General features: G+C 37.5%; 1 protein-coding gene across 14 annotated transcripts in view; it reads right to left on the bottom strand.

The window, feature by feature from the left end:
• DOCK9 (dedicator of cytokinesis 9) overlaps positions 1-12631 on the bottom strand; it is a 352890-nt gene that overhangs the window by 32735 nt on the left and 307524 nt on the right. For 6 of the 14 annotated variants that reach the window (XM_072622068.1, XM_072622057.1, XM_072622062.1 and 3 more), the window contains exons 42-47: positions 11604-11717; positions 11245-11460; positions 5992-6049; positions 4882-4968; positions 3829-3906; positions 2172-2278 (exon numbers count right to left, since the gene is read on the bottom strand). In XM_072622068.1, the coding sequence (XP_072478169.1) occupies positions 2172-2278; positions 3829-3906; positions 4882-4968; positions 5992-6049; positions 11245-11460; positions 11604-11717 (660 nt within the window). The remainder of the gene's footprint in view (positions 1-2171; positions 2279-3828; positions 3907-4881; positions 4969-5991; positions 6050-11244; positions 11461-11603; positions 11718-12631) is intronic. The other 8 variants (XM_072622063.1, XM_072622065.1, XM_072622066.1 and 5 more) reach the window with 3 other exon arrangements.

Raw genomic sequence — 12631 nt, 5'->3', positions numbered from 1 at the left:
ATATAAAGATAGGTAAAACACAGCCCCTTTCCTCAACCTCAAGAAGCTCATAATGACCTCTCTGTTTTTGTGCTTACTAACTCACAAGGCTGCAGTATTTTACTATGTCAACCAGATGAACATAATCAGAGTTTCATTTATTGGCTCCTATGTTTGTTAGTTCACTGCTGATCACAAAGTTTAAGATGTGCGGCTGGGTGGTGAAATGGATAGAGTACTGAGCCTGGAGTCTAAGTTCAAATCTAGCCTTTGACACTTACTAGCTGGGTGACCCTGAACAACTCACTTAACCTGTTGGCCACAGTTTCCTCATCTGTAAAATGAGTTGGAGAAGGAAATGGCAAACTACTCTAGTATACTTGCCAAGAAAATCCCAAAATGAGGACATGGAGACTCAGACACAATCGAGATGACTGAACAAGGGTTTTAAGATAACATTTACATCCTGATTGGTTTGCATCCTGCCTTGGTAATCCCCAGGCACAAAGTGGGGGGCTGGCTTGATAGGTTGATCCAGTCAGCAGCTGGTACTACACCAACCAGTTTTGCATCTTCTTTCTTTGTATTATTTTTAAGTTTTATGAAGTGCTTTCCTCACAACAACCCCACAAGGTAGTGAGGTCATCTTATAAATAAGAAAAAGGAAGCTCAGAGAGAAATGAAATGATCCACCCACAGTGACAAAGCTAGCAAGTTTCACAGCTAAGATGCAAAACCAGATCTTCAGATCAAAGAGTCAGTGTGGTGTAAAGGAAAGAAAACTGGAATGGAGTCAAATGGATTGGGGTTACAATTCCAAATCTATTTTTTTTTTTAATACTAAGGGGATGCTATAAGTCCAGTATTTTTGATGGAAGAAATTCAGGCAAAAACTCAACTTCTGAATCCAGCAAAAACTCCACTCCCTGAGCCCAGGTTGCTGTAGGCTAAGCTACAGTAAAATACTACTGAGTAAAAGAAATATTTCCTAGACTGGATATTCCAGTAAGAAACTTACAATGAAAGTTTTCATGAGCATGAACCAGATAGTCATTATTTTTTGAAAACAGAATTTTCCAAGCAGTCTTTGGAAATTTTTTTTTTAAAGCTGAAACAATCCTCATGCTTTGTAGCCAGTTTGTTCATTTAGAAGGCATGGATAACTGGGGGTATTTTGGTTTGGAAATAGATCTCCTTAATCATTTTTCACTAGCTGCTTTCTACTTCCCTTCTCCCCTGAACTGGGTAATTTTTATTTAAAATTATTCAAATTCTTTAAAGTGTATATACTCTAAAGAAACAATGTGGTACAGTAAAAAGATTATTGTATTTAGAGTCAGGGACTGTTGTGGTTCAGTCATGTCCAATTTGTCATCTCCTCATTTGGGGTTTTCTTGGCAAAGATACTGAATGTGCCACTTTCTTCTCTAGCTCATCTGACAGATGAGGAAACTGAGGCAAATAGAATTAAATGACTTGCCCAGGATCACATAGCTAGTAAGAGTTTGAGGCCAGATATGAACTCAGAGAGATAGTCTTCCTGACTCCAGCTTGGCACTCTATCCACTGCACCACCTAACTACCCTGAGAGAGAGGGGACCTGGGTTCATGTGACCTTGAGTCACTTAATTTCTCTGGGCTGGCTTCTATAAAATTAGGACTAGCTTAGATGACTGCCAGGTTCTTTCCAGCTCTAAACACAAGAGCATCTTATTAAGGATCTATCAAACATAAGAAAACAGAAAAGATTTCTAGGTAATTGTTCTAAAGTGGCGCCCAAGCAGGTATCTAACCGTTTTGTGGTCCATGTAATATATCTAAACTAAGACTGAATTTTAAAGATTAAATAAGAGCAATGATATCTAAAGCTAGAGAGTTTTAATTCCTACTTCCAGAGCAATGGAGAGCTCTTGTCCATTTCTCATGGAATGCTTACACGTGCACCTTCCCCACACCCCCTCCCCCTGAGCTGAGAGGCTGCTTCCAAAGCAAGGAAGAATTACAGCCTTTGTGACTCCTAGCAATGGACAGAATGATCCTAATAAGATCTGAGAGTGGCTGCAGCTGCAGAGGAAAGAAAAGCATGAAAAAAGTGGTGGCTCTGGAAGCCTGTTGGGAAGCAAATCACAGGAAAAAGCCAATCAGGCTACACTCAAGGAATGGAGTAACCAATGGGAACTCTAAGCACTCACCTCATTAAAATGGACATCCTGCATCCCAACATCTTCCATCATTGAGGCCTCTTCATCTATATTGGGGGTGATTACCCTGAAGGCTGTGCATCCTTGCCTAAACATGCCTAGGAAATTTAAGAGAAAAAGATTTGAAGAGTTAATTGCTTGAAAGTAGGTGAACTCAATTAATTCAAGGTTCCTTCCTGCTAAGGGCAGGAGGGGTGTTTCCACTTTCAAAGGGATGTGGCCAAGTCTTGAAATAGGCTAAGCCTTAAGGATACACTCAGAGGAGTGAAGCCAGTGCAGCTGTTCACTTCTCCTGAGTGTTAGTCCTTTCTTGTACACTCCCTCCTCCCTTCATATTTTTCTTTTACTTTAAACCAAATTTCCTAATTGGTTCTTTTAACAAATTCATGCATTTTAAAATAGTATTTAATGTTAGCATATAATATCTAAAGGCTCTCCATATCATGATTATGGGCTATCAATCAAATTCACGATGGTAAATACCTAATTCCTGAGTTGCAGGAAATAGCATTATGTTTAATTAAATCTAAACAGATTTGTCAGAATAATCACCGCCTAGATACCAAGATAAATGTGCAAACCGAGACCATCGAAAGAGGAAAACAGGTAAATGAAAGAATCCCACTTCCCTCAAGACTCAATATTGGGAGTAGATAATTTACATATCACCTTTCCTCTCTAAAATGGGATGGGAATATTAAATGAAAGCACTTTTATAGCATCCTCAACAAGGGAAAACCTGGAGACTAGATTAGCTGGTTTTCCCATTAGTGGCCTCTAGAACATGATGAAGTTTTTTACCCCACTCAAGATGGAAACAGGATAAGTAACAGCATGGGTGCTTTGGAAATTCAGATACACCAATATTCGGGGGGGGGGGGGACAAACCCAACAACAAAAACAAAAAAAACTAGGTTAAAGTTAGAGCTCAAAGAAACAGCTTGAAGCAACTTCCTTAAAGTTCTTCCAACTATTTCAGGTCTAGATGATGATGATGATGGTGGTGGTGGTAGAGATGGTGGTAGAGATGGTGGTAGAGATGGTGGTAGTGATGGTGGTGGTGGTGGTGGTGGTGGAACAATATCTTGTCTTAGTTAGGTAACCACTTCAAATGTCAGATGAGTAACAGCGATTAAGGGGGGGTAGTACTTTAACCCACAAAATGACATGTGTATGTCATAGAAAAAAACTGCTATCTATTTCACAATTAGAAACTTTTCACCATATGTAAGAGAAATATCTTGCCATTAACTGATTAATATGAGGATGTCACTAATTAAATTGTTTATTATGATTACTTCTGTAACAGGAAATTTGGATTGTATGAATGAAAATTATGAACAGAGAAGCCAAAACATGAGTTTGAGAGGGGCAAAGAAAATATAACCTTTAAAAACCTCAGGCTAAGCTACTAAATGAGGTGACAAAATATAATTTGGCATTTGCAGGATTAAATCAAGATGTTAAGGAGTTTTATATAGATGAGCTCTCTCTTGTCAACCACAGGAGAGCTCAAGAAAGGGAGGGAAAGAGAGGAAGAAAATGAAAGGCATCGGTTTAAAGTTGACCAAGAAAAACCCAACACCAATGGATGGTAGCAGGTAATGGCAGTCCTGGCTGCTAGAGGAGAGGCCCAACCCAGGCTCACCTCCCCGACTGCTCCTCTGGAAGGTGCTGTGGCTGTAGGGGAGGCAGGATAGCTCCCGTCGGGATGTTATATCTGCTTCTAAATATGAGGAAATGGATTACCTGATGATCTTAACAGAGAATCCTAATAGTAGTAAGAGGACATGGTACCTTCTTTAAATATTTTTTCTTTTGCTTTCCTCTTTATATTTGTGACAAAGTTTGACTTATTTTAACTCAGTACATTCAAGGTGAACAGCCTTGCATGCCAAAATGCATTCCTTTATTCTTTGCATCCAAAATGACCCTCCCTTTACCTGCTGGCTTAACACTGACGTTCTCCAGGGTATTTTCCTGTACTGAAGAATGACCTTAAGATCAGCTTCTTCTTCAGAAGTAAAGATTGCTAATAGGTACTGTGATACTTTTAGAATTCATTATTTTAGAATTTTAGAAAGGAAAAAGATGGACAAATAAGAAAAAGAACTAGTCAAGGTGAGCTTGCCAAATGCCTAATGAGCTTGTAATGTCACAGAATGTAATTTAACAGGAGATAATAGCAGCAGCTCAGGTTCAAAGTTTACAAAGCACTTCCCCTCTGCATAAGTAATACTAGCCCCATTTTATAGATGAACAAACTGAAGCATGGGGACATTAAATGACTTGCCGGGAGTCACGTAAGTAGCTAGGTAAACAGAAATCCTTCTAATCTTTAAAGTGCTTTGTGAAGAGGCAGCTGTGACATAATGGATGGCAATGGGAACTCGGTTCTAATTCCTGTTGTTCCGGTTTCAAGTTACATGACACTGGGCAAGTCACTCTACCACTACGAACCTCAATTTCCTCATCTGCAAAACAACTTACACAACCTTACCTTTCTGAGTTTCTGTGAGGAAGAGACAGGAAAATATAAACACAATAACAACGTTCACATAGTACCTACTATGTGCTAGGCTCTGTCAAAACACTTGACAAATCTCATTTGATTCTTACAATTACCCTGGAAGGTAGGTGTCATTATTATCCCCGCTTTATAGCTGAGGAAACTGAGGCAGGCAGAGGTGACGTGACTTACCCGGGGTCACACAGTTAAGGCTGGATTCAAAGTCAGGTCTTCCTGACTGCTGGCCCAGTGCTCTATCCACTGCACCACCCAGCTGTCCTAGGGATATAGGGAGCAGACTTATGATTTCATTGCTATGGAGATTTCCCACACGGAAAAACTCCCTCTGTAAATACAGGTAGGCCTTTTTCTATAACTTTTAGCATTAGAGACTCACTTAGAGAATGCAGAAGTTAAGTGACTTCCCCAGGGTCAGTATATGTCAGAGACAATGCATGAACCCACAAGATTTCCTGGTTTTGAGGCCAACTCAAACCTTAATTCCTATTTAAACATGCATGAGTTGTTTTTCATTATTCTGTCCCCTGTACCCAATCCAGCACCCAACACATAGGTACTTAAAAACATTTGTTGAATGAAACTCATGCAATTACATTAGAAAACAGACAAGAATAGATCGACAAAATGAGCATTTCCATGCTGACCCCTACCCCTTTCAATCTCTTCCTTTTATCCCAAATTCCCACATTTATTTTCAACTGGGATAAAGGCTATATATCCAGAAAACTTTCCAGGTTCTCAAAAATGAATTATATGCCCAACAGAGTGCTTGGCGCTGACCATGACATTATGATGCAAGCCTTCAAAAGGGAAAAGAGTTGGTCCTAGGAGAGTGGATTGCTTTCAGAAAGATCATGTCCTTTTGGTCCTAGGTTCACTCAGTGGGAAGGAATGATTGGCAACAAGTAATACAATAAAAAACTTTAGCAAAAAACTAAAGGAAGGAAAGGAAGGGAAAAAGTCTTCCAGTGTTGGTACTCAGTCTGAGACTACTATGTCATGTCAAACAAGGGTGTCTGACAATCTACATCTTTCTGCTGGTACTGGCTTTACAGGGTCCTTTTTGGGTCTATTTTTTCTTTTAAAAATCTTGGCTTCCTCTAATGTTTCAAAAAGTTTGCTTTGGAGGGTTCCAGAATGGTCCTCACACAGCTTCAAAGTTAACAGCTTCCTAAGCTGGCTATATACCAGAAGAAAATGTTTCCAGCCCAGCAGCCCACTAAACACACCTCATAAATCCAGCAAAGTTAGCTTCACAAAACATTGGCAATCGCTTCTTACCTTTCCTTGTAAGATATTCAGCCACCAAGGCTGTCACATGGACATAGCACATAGCTGCCTGTAAAATAAAATATCATACATTAGACATGTCATTAATGACATTTTATATTTGGGAAATACTTTACAGTTACCAGGCCTTTACACATATTCTGTCATGTGCTATAACAACCTGGTAAAGCAACTGTAGTCAATTTTGGTTACTAAGGTAACTAAAAAAAAAAGCTAATTAAGCTGATCTTTCACTGGCTGAGAAAGGATCAAAAAGGAAAATATTGTGTAGCCATGGAACTGAAAATTCCACAACTGGCTGTCTGAAATTAAAGTTTATGGATGGAAAAAGGGAATCAAAAGAACAGATGCTTGCTCCATAACCACAGAAGGCTTCTAAATTCAAAAACAGTATGTGTGTGTCTCTGAGGAATTGCTACCATTGTTTATACTAATGTAATGACCCCATATATTTAGTAAGAGATTGGTCATACATAACCTGCTTCAATTAAAAATGCGTAAATAAACTAAGGGCCAAAATATAATCATGAGGACTATTACCCACTAAATCTCAATTCAGATTATAGGGATGTTTTAAACCAGAAATATAAAACAAAAATATGATTATCTTCCCCCCCCAGAGCTGGGGAACCTGTGGCCTCAAGGTCATATGCAGCCCTCTAAGTCCTCAAGTGAGGCCCTTTGACTGAATCTGAACTGTGACCTTGAGGCTGCAGGTTCCCCACCCCTGCCGCAAACCTATGCCTCATCTGAGCTCCTTGTACTGTGAATGAGGACAATGCCATCCTTGCTGTCACCCAGCTTTACTACCATGGCATTATCCTTGATTCCGCATTCTTTTTCATCCTCTATATCTAATCAATTGCAAAATCCTGGCATTTCTAATTCCTGAACATCTTTTACATAAGTCCCCTTCTCTCCACTCACTTGGCTACCACTTGAGTTCAGACCCTCATCACCACTCACCTGCATGAACTACTCAAGTAACCTCCTAATTAACCTCTCTGTCTAATGTTGTACCCCACTCCAATCTATCCTCCACAAAGAAGAGTGACCTTTCTGAAGTACAGGTCTGACCACGTCACTCTTTACTTTTAACCTTCCATACAATTTATAAACATTTTGGAGTTTACTTTTAATTATTATTTTGAATTGACTTTTTAAATAATTTGACATTATGAGTTTCAGTTACATACATTCCAATGGCTCCTTATCACAAGGATCAGATCCAAATTCCTCTGATTTGGCATTCAAAACTCTTCACAAAAAAAAGGGGACTTACATGAACTAATGCCAAGTGAAATGAGCAGAACCAGGAGAACATTGTATACAGTAACAGCAACATTGTATCAATTGTAAATGACTTAACTATTCTCAACAGTTCAATGATCCAACACAATTCTGAAGGACTTACAATGAAAAATGCTATTCATTTCCAGAGAATGAACTGATAAGAGTCTGAATGCAGATTGAAGCATATTTATTTTTCTTGTTTTTTCGTCTGAGTTTTCTTTCACAACACAACATGGAAATATATTTTGTATGACTGAACACATACAATCTATATCAAACTGTTTGCCTTCTCAATAAGGTGGGAAGGGGACAAAGGAGGGAGAGAATTTGGAACTCAAAATTTTAAAAAACAAATGTTAAAAACTTTTTGTAAGCAATTGGAGGGGAAGTAAAATATTAAATTTAAAAAAATTTCACAACCTGGTTCCAACTTGCTTTATTGTACTTATTTCTATTCATGTAGTCTATGGTTTAACCAAACTGGCCTTTTTACTCTCTCTCATATTCAACATTCCAGTTCTGGTCTTCATGCTTTACAGTGACTGTTCCTCATGACTAGAATTCACTTTATGTTCATCTATGCCTCTCAGAATCCTAACAAGACTCAGTTCAAATACCACTTTATACATGAAAATCTTCACTGATTCTCCCAGCTGCTAGCATAGAATTCCCCAAACTAGCTTGTATCTCAGTAATTTTTTCTCAGTATTCTGAGGCCAAAAGAAATGCCTAACAAGGGTTCTACTTTTTAAGTAGTTAGGTCAAAATTTTAAAAGATCCTGCAGTGTTCCTGTGAGCTGTAGCACCATAGGCCTAGGAGATGTATAGTTTTAGAACTGAGGTGCTAGTTAGTGCCTTCTTTCTCAATTTTGTGTGGATGTGTATATCTGCGAGTGCGTGTTTGTATGTATGTGGTGAGTGTGAGCATTTATAGGGCATGGTTATGTTCATCCATCCATAGATATAGATATATAGAGATAGAAATCTAGATATCCATATGTATATGTGCATAAACATATATACACACATACATATATTGGTCTACCTCCTGAGAGCTTGGACTATTTCATTTTTGCCTTTGTAACTCCATAAATTAGCAAAGTGCCGAGCATATTACTGATACGTAATAGATAATTACTGACTGACTGGTTAGTTGATTTTTGTTAAAAAATTCTATAACATCTACTATATTTTCTTAAAGTGGACAAAATAAAGGAAATTATTCTCATTTTAAACTGCTCAAGAAATGGGAATCAGCTTTTCGCAGATTCCAAAAAGAAACTCTCTCTACACAATCTCTCAATTTTAAGTAAAATAAATGTATGTATACATACATATCTTTACATTAGATAAATATATATTTAATCATATAATATATGTATGCATACATATATCTTTATATTTGATACATATTTCTCAAATACATATATTCTCCATGTACACACACAATGTACACACACACACACACACACACACATATACATACACTCAAATATGTTTAACTTAAAATTGAGACAGACACATATACTTCTGGTCTTTCAATTTTCAGTTGTCTTGGATAGGTAAAATTTAACTATAAAATCCAACCAGATGACCTAATAATAAAAGAGAAGCCATTCTGGCAGGAGACCAAACACATATAAGGTACTAATTATCAAGAATCTAATTAAGTGATTTATGACCAGAAATAAACAAAGCTGGAAAACCCAATTATCAGATCACTGCCAGTGACAAGAAATTCTGAGATGGCATGTAATACTACTACTATTTATAATAAGGATAATGATTCATATTCTAAAATATTTTGATGCTCATAAATTACTTCATTACAATCATTCCATGAGGTAGATACTTCATGTTTCATTATTTCTGTTTTATGTAGGAGAAAACTAAGGTCCAGAGAGATTAATTAATTTAGTTATGGTCCTAGAGTTATTAAATGTTATGATTCTTGATTAAAATTCAGCTCTTTAGTGAGTTTTTTGCTGTGACACACTGCTAGGAATAATCTTCCATAGAGTCCTGTCCAATGAACGCTTGGCTGTGAGTTGCTGTTACCGCCATGTTGCCATGAAGGCTGGCAGAAGCTTCATGATAATCTGGCCAAGGGTGGGCAGCTTGGCTGCTCTTTGCAGCATGAAGTGGTGGAAACAGCTGGCTTAGGAGTCAGGAGAGAACTGAAATCAATCAAATCCCAGCTCTAACACTTATTAGTTTTATAATCTCAGGCAAGTGAACTAACTTTTCTAATGCTCAGTTTCCTCATCTGTAAAAGGAAAGGATTAAACTTTCAGCTCTAAAATCTATAAATCTATGATTCTTTTAGTTCAGGTTATAACAAGTCAGTCCTGATCCCAAAATAAGATGCAAGAATAATTAGTTCCTTTTGGCATTCAGGAGGTTTATTCTTTTAAAATAACCATTTATCATATCCTCAAATCCTAGCCCACATGATTTCCTTTCATTTGATATATAGTCACAGGAGAGTTACATAGGTTCTAAATGTCAGTGAAATATAATAATTGGATTGATGGCTCAATAGGGACTGATCAAAACACACAAATCTTTGTGTGTTTTTGCATATTGCCTTTCCTATATATTGAATTTTACTTGGAAAAATATCAATGGTGGATTTTAAAAGTAACCCTAGCAACAATAATTAAACTTTTACTTTAAATTATACACAACAGACATCAAAGTACACATAATTTCCCAATTATTGTAGGCTGTAAAAATGATTTTGCTGATGGGATGTATAAGGGTAGAGAGAAGCAGAAATTTACCCACAGCATTTCTTCCCAACACCCAACTCATTAAGAATAACTTCCTACACTGAGTCCTCTTCGAAGAAGAAGCAGGAAAGGTCTTTGAGCCCAGCTGAATGGTTCCTAAAACCCAGAGCCTAAAAGAAATCAGGCTGGGAGAAGGCAACAATTTTAATGTTTAAAAATTCATCAATATTCATCAATTACTTGTTAAGTGACATTCACTGCACTTAGATTACTACAATAGTCTTCTATCTGATCTCTCTGACTTCAGTGTCTTTCTCTTTCAATTTATCCTGTACAATGATGGCTGAATAATCATCCTAAAACATTTTGATCAAATTATTTGCCCCTGATCAAAAGCCTTCACTAGTTCCCCAGAGGTTATAGGATAAATTATAAACTCCCTATTCTGACATCCAAAGACTTCAAAATCTGACCCCAACCTACTTTTCTAACCTTATTACTTTGCCAATTGACACCCTCAAGTACATTGCCTGTCTGCTGAATATCATCTCAATTTAAATGTTTTCCTTCTAAATTCAAGTGCTGCCCATCCTTCAAGGTCCAACTTGATCTTTTGCTGGCCACTACAATCTACAGTGATCTCATCCTCTCATCTGAATACACCAGCACTTTTTAATTTTAATATTTTATTTTTTCCATGTAAAAACTTTTTTAAGCTCTGTTTTTGTTTTGATTTTACAATTTTGAGTTCTGAATTCTCTCCCACTCTCCCTCCCCTCCTTGAGGAGGTAAGCAACTTGATAAAGGTTATACACAGCACTTCTTAGGTAAGTCTCATAATACTAATTAACTTTTTGTGTGTGTCATATCTCCCCAGTTCAACTAGAAACTCCCTTAAAGCAGGGACTTCTATTTCTTTCTATCTCCTGTAACAGAGGTCAAAAAGGGACCAGACTTCTAATTCTCCCAAGTGGGGAACCGTATTAAAATGTAACTGGGAAATAATTAACAAAATAAAAAAAAAATACAACGAACATAAGTGATACCATTATGTGGTTTACAGGGATCCATTATGTGCACTTTGGTGACCCCTATTTCTGTCTGAGTTTGGCATCGCTGCTCTATAGTTTTCACTGTATGTTTATGCACAAAGAATTAACTGATGAATAACACCTTATCATATTATCTAAATCACAAAACCAAAGATTTTTAAGGCTACCTCAGAGAGATCCCCATTTTTGACATGGATTCTTGCCATGCTGTCCAGCCATGTCTTTCTGAGTTCTGGAGTGCTTGCATAGGACTTGGCCAAACTGTACTGGAGGTCCACTAGCATCTCAGGATCATTTTCATGCTCCTTCATTTGAGCTGTGGCCATTAAGACTGTGCGAATCCGTTTGGTCAAATCCTTTACATCAGATGAGAAGCTAGTGTGCTAAAATGAGAAAAGATAGACACATGTAAGCCTTCAAGGCTTCACTTCCTGGCACAAATATGTCTCGGAGTACTGGTCAGAATTGAGGGTTTCTATAGCCCCCTCTAACAAAGGTAAGGGAGAGGAGAAACTAGGCTACCCACCTTAATAAGTCTGTCACTGTTGGCGCAGTTATTGATGATGGAAAGGGACTGTTGGAATCTGGTTCCTCCAATTCCGACAACATCTGCTATCAGTTGGCTTACAGAAATGATAACCTTGAAGAAATACCAATAGGATCTAATCAATTTGCTTTTCAAATATCTACTTCGCAGGGTTGTATTTTCAGTTAGAATGTTTACAGAGATAACATTAACTGTTTTAAGCAGTGATTCTTTGAATGTAGCTAAAAAAATGTTCACAAAACGTTTTTATTCCTTTGGATTTCTTCTGGAAGATCACTTCAAATTCATTTGAGGACTTGTATACTGAAACTCGCATTAGTAGAACATCTAATGACAGGAATTAGATGTCTTAACCGGTAATAACTAATAAAACAATTCACATTTTTCTTTTTTTTGAGTGACTTTTTATTTTTTCCAATTACATGTAAAAACAATTTTTACCTTTCTTTTTTACAACTCTGAGTTCCAAGATCCTCTCCCATCCTTCCTCCCCACTTCCCTCCCTGAGAATAGAAGTAATTTGATAATGCTTATGTATGAATTCACCTTCTTCTAATGACTTAAGATTTACAAAGGGCTTTCCTCCTAATGCAAAGAATCAATCCATCAATAAGTGTCTGTTAAGTGCCTTCCATGTTCTAGGCACTGTTCCTGGTGCTAGTGATGCAAGCAATACAAGGAACAAGGCAAGAAAGTAGGAATGTTATTATGATCCTATTTTACAGTGGGGAAGGGAAATGGAAAAAGTATTTGTAAGTACCTACTATGTGTTAGGCATTGTGCTAAGGACGTTATAAATATTATCTCTTTTGATCCTTGCAACAAAACTGTGAGTTAGGTGCTATTATGATCCCCTTTTTTAGACTTGGGGAAATCGAGGCAAAATGGGGCTACAAAAGAAAATACCGAGCTTCAGGAAGGCTAGGTTATTTATAAGGTCATGATAATGTGGAAAGAATGCCAAACTTGGGAGCTGGGAGAGACCTGGATTTGATTTACATCTCTTA

This window comes from Notamacropus eugenii, chromosome 6 (assembly GCF_028372415.1).
Source record: "Notamacropus eugenii isolate mMacEug1 chromosome 6, mMacEug1.pri_v2, whole genome shotgun sequence".
NCBI lineage: Eukaryota > Metazoa > Chordata > Mammalia > Diprotodontia > Macropodidae > Notamacropus > Notamacropus eugenii.
The sequence above is the reverse complement of the archived record's forward strand: the minus strand, read 5'-3'. Positions and strand labels throughout refer to the sequence as shown.